Raw genomic sequence first — 8,811 nt, forward strand, 5'->3', positions numbered from 1 at the left:
CTTACGGAAATTTGAGATGATGTGTCAATCCGTGGGCTATTTTGCCACTTTGTACCAAAACTAGGTCATTTTTTGCTCATTTTTTACCCAAAAAATATCATTTTTGATCTGCAAAATCCCAAACGAAGTCAAAAAAATCCCTGAATTTTTGCGATCACTCGTATAATCATAAAACCAATAAATAAGCATCATTTTTCATCAATATACCATTTTGGATTTCTTTTCATGCAATCTTACAACAATGCCTTTTAGCTGCTATTTTTGGTAGTTTTTGCCCGCATCCGTCTTTATAGGCGAGATGAGTGTGCCACCATGAAACACTTGGACTATGTACATTTTCAAACCAAATTAAGTATCTTATCAAGTGGAAAAGCATGCAAAGGTGCCACATCCAGGTCCACGACTCCCCGGATAGGCATGTACATGATAGCGACCCCAGTAGCCGCTTCAACATATACAACAATATGTACATGATTACTTTTCTTTCCATGCATCGAGAATCTTGAAAAGTGAGGTGAATGTTTTTACTTCACACTATGTATGTGCCATGGCAAACCATCCACCCCCTCTAAACTTGCACATCCTCCGATATGTGCCAACTTGATTTCTTCTTTGTTTGCATACGCCTTGATTGTAAACATGCAAAGAGAGACACAATAAGCACATAGTTCCCATCTGGATCATTTGGAAAGAATACAATCTTTCTGTTATAAGAGCACAACCATATGATAATTTATGCATTCCCTAGATTGACAAGCATAATATTGGAGGGACATACATCAAGAACATCAAAGCATTTCCCTCCATCAAAGGGCATATAAGTACACCAACAAAGACCATAACCATCATAATGTCCTCCCGGGTCATACGGTAACATAATAAAGTCCCACATATGCCACATACCATGAATTTCTAGTGAATTAGTATCACCCCCTCTAGTATCCAAAGTTTCAACATGCATCCCTGAATCATCAAGCTCCATATTATCCATTACCTCATTTGGTGCATCATAAGCTACATGCATAATTTCTCTTAGAGGCATGAAATCTTGTAAAACCTCATCCAAGAATATTATCAGATCTACCTCATGCTCATCTCTTTCTTTTTGTAGGTCACATACATCATGGAAAAGGTTTCTGACTCCAAGCCATCCGTACCTGGTCATGAGCATCAGGAGAAGTTGCCTAGTAAATAAACTGCCAGACATACCAGGCTTAAAAAACAGTTTGAGACTTTATCTTGGTGGTCTTCTGAAGCACATTCTGAGACAAAATTTTACATAGGTTGATCAAAGCTGTGGCATCTAGTCTCTTTGCAAGCAGCATAGCAAAAACCTTTTCTAAGACATATGTGGGATTGTTTTTCAGACTCACAGATTTAGCCACAAACTGGTAAGCAATGGGGACGTCCCAACCTGCTATTAGAACCCCTTGTGTATTGGCCTTGTGATTTTTCTTGGCTGCATCATCTTCCTTTAGAGCTGGATTTATCTGATCTGCAGTGGCAATGGTCGGCTTCGGCTCATTTGGCATCTTGAAAGCATAATCAATGTCGTCCGGAGTTGCTGACACTTTTCTACCATACACTACAGCATTGTCTTCATTGACATTGAAGGAATCAAGAACCTGTTTAATTATGGTTGTGTCAAACTTGATTCTTGTGGCTTGCACAACCACATGCAAATCCCACAGTCGCAGCAACGCTTCTCCTTGCTCGGTAAACATATACCGCTGTCGGAATGTGTGTGGTCTAGTAGCTAGGAAGGTGCAAACCCTCTAGGTGTGAGAATTCGTGATGAGAGTCACAAACACTTTGTGAAAAAGCGTATGTCGCCAAACCTCTTTCTAAGGGTGACTAAAAATCTAAGAGCGTTCGTGACAGCAAAGTCACAAACCCTCTTTCCTATCGTGCTTGGAAATTGCTTGTTTTCGTAGTTGAGATTATGATGAGAGGATCACCAAATCAAATTCAATTTCAATTAAAAAGACTATTGAAAAACACTAAAGTTTTAGCCATAAAACCCCAATGCTCATACAAGCACAAATATCAATCAAAACCCAAACCTCTTTCATGGTATCATTTAGCCTCGCCCCCAATTACATAGTCGTAACTTCAAATAGTTGAAAGGAATACTCGAGCTTCCACCTTCTTGGCTACCATTTTCTAATTTTTCATATATTTAAGAGCTTCTATATTGATGCTCACACACCATTTTGATAAGGGGAAACCCTAATGCACTCCCTCACAGGCTCAGATACAAGATTGCGAAGAGGCGGGACTGCATCACACATAGATTGGACAACCATGGAAGCTATTGCACAGTAGAGAAAAATTGATGGTCCTTTTTGTAAAAAGAAGACCCCTCTCTCTTACTAACGGAAATTTGAGATGATGTGTCAATCTGTGGGCTATTTTGCCACTTTGTACCAAAACTAGGTCATTTTTAGCTCCTTTTTAACCCAAAAAATGTCATTTCTGATCTGCAAAATCCCAAACGAAGTCAACAAAATCCTTTAATTTGTGGGATCACTCGCATAAGCATAAAAACCATAAAAAAGCATCATTTTTCATCAATATACCATTTTGGATCGCTTTTCATGCAATTTTACAACGGTGCCTGTTAGCTGCTATTTTTGGCAATTTTTGCCTGCATCAGTCTTTATAGGCGAGATGAGTGTGCCACCATGAAACACTTGGACTATGTACATTTTCAAAACAAATTAAGTATCTTATCTAGTGGAAAAGCACGCAAAGGTGCCACGTCTAGGGCCACGATTCCCCAGATAGGCATGTACATGATAGCGACCGCAATAGCCGCTTCAACATATACCACAATATGTACATGATTACTTTTCTTTCCATGCATCGAGAAGTTTGAAAAGTGAGGTGAATGTTTTTACTTCACACTATGTACGTGCCATGGCACAACATCCACCCCCTCTAAACCTGCACATCCTCCGATATGTGCCAACTTGATTTCTTCTTTGTTTGCATACGCCTTCATTGTAAACATGCAATGAGAGACCCAATAAGCACATAGTTCCCATCTGGATCACTTGGAAATCATACAATCTTTCTGTTATAAGAGCACAAACATATGATAATTAATGCATTCCCTAGATTGATAGGCATAATATTGGAGGGACATACATCAAGAACATCAAATCATTTTCCTCTATCAAAGGGCATATAAGTACACCAACAAAGACCATAAGCATCATAATGTCCTCCTGGGTCATACGGTAACATAATAAAGTCCCACATATGCCACATACCATGAATTTCTAGTGAATTAGCATGATTCCCTCTAGTATCCAAAGTTTCAACATGCATCCCTGAATCATCAAGCTCCATGTTATCCATTACCTCATTTGGTGCATCATAAGAGACATGCATAATTTCTCTTAGAGGCATGAAATCTTGTAAAACCTCATCCAAGAATATTATAAGATCTACCTCATGCTCATCTCCTTCTTTTTGTAGGTCACATACCTCATCGTAATTTTGAAAAGTCATATCATAAGCAGCTTGAAATTCCTCCAAAGCATCATATAAAAGAGCCATAAGCTCCATGTCCTCATGTTCATGTTGTCCCAATTTATGACATGATTGATATCCTTTAGAACCCTTGTTGTATGCGGCATGGAAACCATCCAAAGCTTCATTCAAAAGATACATAAGATCCTCTTCAATGGGACCCTCTTGAGAGCATATCTCATGATGCAATGGATCCTCATCACATGTGGTATGCATATAGGCCATATTTTCTTCACACTTTTTCTCTACTATCACACCTTCTTTCAAGTACCTTTGTACTTCAATCTCATAAATATCAGCATGCTTCACAAAGATAGAAGTCAAATCTTTTTCTATTTCATCATCGTAACCCTTCCAGTCATTGGTAGGAGTGGGTGGCTGAATATCAAATTGCACCCCTTCCAAACAAGAGCCTACAACTTTGAAATACATCTCATCCACCAATCCACAAGCATATGTATCACATCGAAGAGCATTGGCATCACAGGAAGTATTATCTTCATTTGGAGATTTGTGAACCTCTTTGAAGCATGAACTGACTTCCAAATCACAATACTCTATGTCATCCCGGGTCATATCGTTTTGTACATTTACATGTCCTTGGCTAAATCCATGCTCTACTGCATGCTTTACAACATCTTTATCATCCTTCTCTTCACAACATGCCAATTTTTGCATAACCAATTCACCAAAAGCACTGTAAGCATCACAAAAAAAAATCCCTTCCAGTGAATCCCCAATAGAAATTGAGCTTACATAAGAATCTTGTGCAGATTGAATGCCATCCATAGTATCTTTGACCATATATCTATGTGAAAACTCCATGGAATCACACAAGGAAGCACAATCCTCATGTGCCAGAACTAAAACACCAAGTTTTGCATAAATAGCTTTGACTACATCCTCATCTTTTGCATGTAACAATGTTTTTTCCTGTTGAAGACACTCATCTATTATAGATTCCAGTTTTTTCATGAATTTGATTGCAATCAATTGTATGGCATGGTACTTGTATCAATTTTCTACTTTCAACATCCTGTAAAACATCTACTTTTGTAGAAGCAATGCACTCCATTTCCCATTCCATAAAGCCCAACGTTTCTTGTGTAAAAGCATTTGAAAAATCATCCCAGTTGTCTCGACATTCCTTTGCAATCTCTTGTACTTGCTGATAGAAATTTGGAGCCACTAACTATTGAAAGGACATAATCATCAATCTTTCAGGAACCCCTTGGACCTTGATCTACATTGCATAGCACTCAAGAAAGGCTCTTGGGTCATAACCATCAAAGACATTACATTTCTCATAATGCAATCCCCACTACTTCTTCCATCTCCATCATTTTGATTAACAAAATTTTATTTGACTCTATATCTGCAATCCATTGCTAGAATAACACCATGTACATATAGCTTTATATCATCACAAATTCTCACCCCAGCCACTTCGCATCGGGTTCACCAGAAATGTCAGAATGTGTGCGGTCTAGCTGGGAAGGTGCAAAACCTCTGGCTGTGAGAGTTTGTGATGAGAGTCACAAAAACTTTGTGAAGAAGCGTTTGTGGAGAATGATAAACCCTCTTTCTAAGGGTGAGTAAATATCTAAGAACATTCGTGACAGCAAAGTCACAAACCCTTTTCCTATCGTGCTTGGAAATTGCTTGCTTTCATAGTTGAGATTATGATGAGAGGATCACCAAATCACATTCAATTTCAATTAAAAAGACCATTGAAAAACAATAAAGTTTCAGCCATAAAACCCCAACGCTCATACAAGAACAAATATCAATCAAAACCCAAACCTCTTTCATGGTATCATGTAGCCTCGCCCCCTGTTACATAGGCGTCACTTCAAACAGTTGAAAGGAATACTCGAGCTTCCACCTTCTTGGCGACCATTTTCTGATTTTTAATAAGGGAAATCCTAATTCACTCCCTCACAGGCCTAGATACAAGATTGTGAAGAGACGGGACTACAACACACATAGATTGGGCAACCATGGAAGCTATTGCACAGTAGAGAAAAATTTCTGGTCCTTTATGTAAAAAGCACCCCTCTCTCTCTTACCCACAGAAATATGAGCTGATGTGTCAATTGTTGGGCTATTTTGCCACTTTGGACCAAAACTAGGTCATTTTCAGCTCGTTTTTAACCCAAAAATGTCATTTTTTATGCGAAAAATCCCAAACGGATTCAAGAAATTCCCTAAATTTGTGGGATTGCTTGCATAAGGATAAAAATCATAAATAAGCATCATTTTGCATCAATATACCATTTTGGATCACTTTCCATGCAATTTTACAATGGTGTCTTTTAGCTGCTATTTGGTAGTTTTTGCTCACACCAGTCTTTATAGGCGAGATGAGTGTGGCACAATGAAACACTTCGACTATGTACATTTTCAAACCAAATTAAGCATCTTATCAAGTGGAAAAGCACGCAAAGGTGCCACATCTAGGGCCATGAATTCTCGGATAGGCATGTATATGATAGCGACCGCAGTAGCCGTTTCAACATATACCACAATATGTACATGATTACTTTTCTTTCCATGCATCGAGAAGTTTGAAAAGTGAGGTGAATGTTTTTACTTCACACTATGTACGTGTCACAGCACAACACCGCTGTATCTTCCTATGGGGAATAAGTGGTAGAGAAGCTTTGATAGAGGTGATAAGTGCCGAAGTTTCATTGATAGTGTCCTGCATCTTCTCCAACATTTTTCTTTTTCCCATACAAGGTGAAGAGGTTGACTGTAGAAGAAGAAGAAGATTTACCCGAATATTCAAATCCGTATTGAGGTGTATCTGGTAAAGAGAGACAACAATCGACAGTTGCTTCTGATGAAGAAGTTTGTGGTTGTAGTGAAGAGACTTCAGAACTTGGCAATGGTGAATGTGTAACAGCAGGCAGACGTCATGCAGGATACTTATGAGAAAAAATTCCTACTCGCCTTACTATTATACGCATTCGTGCCATAAAAGTTCCACTATTTACCACTCCTAGAGTTCTGTGCACCGCCAATGATGTGGCATACATGCATTGGCTAATACTCTCCATGGTCCTTGAAATGATTATCACAGACAGACAAACTGGCCCTTTACCCCATAAAAACTGATACTGGCTGTGACACTTTACTAATCTGCTTCTGACATGGTTTTGTCGTGCTGAGACTTTTTTTGACTCTTTGACTGGCTCTAGTACTAGTTGTACATGGAAAAGGCTTAAAATAAATGATTCTGAATTTTCCTGGCCTTCAGTTCCCAAACTACCAGTATCATTATCCCTGGAAGTCTCTTTGTCATTTGAATAATATAGCTTGATTTTGGCCCCATTATACACACCTGGCAGCAGTAATCCAGATAAATCTTTCAGCCTTACTGTGCCATTGGAAAACAAAAATCGACTTCATATGGACCAGTCCAAGCCATTTTTAAGTTTGGTTTCTTAGGACCCAATTTAGATTGATAGAGCACTACCCAATATCCTTTCTGAAATTCCCTAGTAACTTTGATTCTTCTATCTTGCCAATGTTTCCTTCTTTGCTGAACAATTTCTTGTTCCAGCATAGCCCTCTGTCTTAACTCATCTAGATGTGTTAACTCTTCCAGTGTCTGTTTCAGATTGTGATTAAAATCCAATCCATACTCTACTGCATCCTGAGACTGGGAATTACACCCTAGAGACCATGTGGAAGCATTCTTGAGAGTGATCCAAGCAGAAGTGGTCAGGGAATTTGATACATAGTTTGTCGGATTTGGACTCACCTTAGAGGAAGACACCACAACCTGGTTTGCTTCTGTTGAAAGACAGGATTTTGAGACCATCCAAGAAGTATTTGATGAATTTGTGGAATTCTCTTAGAGAGGAATAGCTCACAATACAGTTTCCCAAATCCATAAGTTCAAGCAGAAAGAGGGGAAATTTGTCAAGAAAGCAGCCTTACGATTGAAACGATACGTAAAATTTTTCCCGGTGGAAGAACCACCCACTCAATCCAAACTCATGTTGATATTCATCCAAGGATTGAGAAATGCGGATCTTCAGAAGGATTTTCATATGAAGAAGAGCTCAACTCTAAATGAGTTGACCAAGGTAGATCTATACTTGGTAGAAAATTGTGCACTCTACAAGGAAGGTGACTATAAGGACTTAGATCATGATTTGTCATCACATCATAGTGGAACTAGGTCCATGAAGTTTGTAAAAATGAGTGAAGCGGTTGGGAGTCAAGAACAACTCATTGCCAAAGTTCTCAAAAGAATAAGCCCATTTGTAGAGCCACATGCTAAGAAAGAAAAACGGTGTGCCGTTGAGAAAAAATGGACCAATCATAAAACAGAGGAGTGTTACTTTAACAAAGGATATGTGAGAGAGAGACATTATATCCTTCCAACCTAAGTAGCACCTCATCAAGTACCACCAATGCCTAGGTATACAACAGGGAACTTGCCAAGACTTGTAGGGGACAACCAGCCTTGGGGCAACAACCGCCCACACCAGTGGGTGTAAGGTATACGCGTACCATAAAGCAAGTAGAGGACCAAGCATTAGTGCATGTGCCTGCATATTATAAAGAACTAAGTGGTTATGTGACAAACCAGGTATACTATCCACCCAAAGAGACGAGAGCCCCAAAACCATGGAGCATGAGTGGAAATGTTGGATCACCAACAGCCACACAAACTGTAGGTGAAATCATATATAGCCTAGATGAGAGAACTTTGATGTTCATTGCACTTAAAGGGTTAGTGGGACCATGGCTTGCTTATCAAAAAAACGAGGAGCCCTGGGAGGACCTCAACAACCAAAAGGACCTTGCTACAAGTGTGGTGGGGACCACTGGTTAAGAGATTGTCCCCATGAGAAAATAATCAGAGTAAATGCATATTGCACTGAGTGCAAAGTCACTCATCTAATCATCGATTGTCCAAAGAATCCTAACAAGGGAGCAAAGGTAACATTGAGCATACTAGGGGTTGTTCCATCTAGTAGTGGGTCAAAAAACGAAAAATTAATACCCATACAGGTTATCACAAGAGCGCAAGCACAGAGAGCAAGAGAAGAATCATTGATTGAAGAACCCTAAATAGATACGCCTAGTGTCAAGAGAAAAAGTCAACAAAACATGTGGAAGGCTAGGAAAGCACGTATGAAGACCAAGAAGGAACGTGAGTAGATGGCCCTAACGGAAGAGTTAAAAAGAACGAGGGACAAATTAGAGAGATTTGAGAGTCAGAATAGTCACAAAAATAGGAATTCCAAAGACTAG

General features: G+C 39.2%; 1 protein-coding gene across 1 annotated transcript; it reads right to left on the reverse strand.

Moving 5' to 3' along the window:
• Nucleotides 1-3,165: 3,165 nt before the first annotated feature.
• Nucleotides 3,166-4,119, reverse strand: LOC147430741 (uncharacterized). The gene has a single exon (XM_086493581.1). The coding sequence runs from the start codon at nt 4,111-4,113 to the stop codon at nt 3,166-3,168; it is 948 nt and encodes a 315-aa protein (XP_086349707.1). The 5' UTR covers nt 4,114-4,119.
• Between the last annotated feature and the right edge of the window lie 4,692 nt (nt 4,120-8,811).

This window comes from Adiantum capillus-veneris, chromosome 21 (genome assembly GCF_014529385.1).
Source record: "Adiantum capillus-veneris isolate H3 chromosome 21, ASM1452938v2, whole genome shotgun sequence".
NCBI classification, from domain to species: Eukaryota; Viridiplantae; Streptophyta; class Polypodiopsida; order Polypodiales; family Pteridaceae; genus Adiantum; species Adiantum capillus-veneris.

Coding starts and splice junctions, on each gene's coding strand:
- LOC147430741 (XM_086493581.1), bottom strand. CDS start 4,113: ATGACCCGGGATGACATAGAGTATTGTGATTTGGAAGTCAGTTCATGC.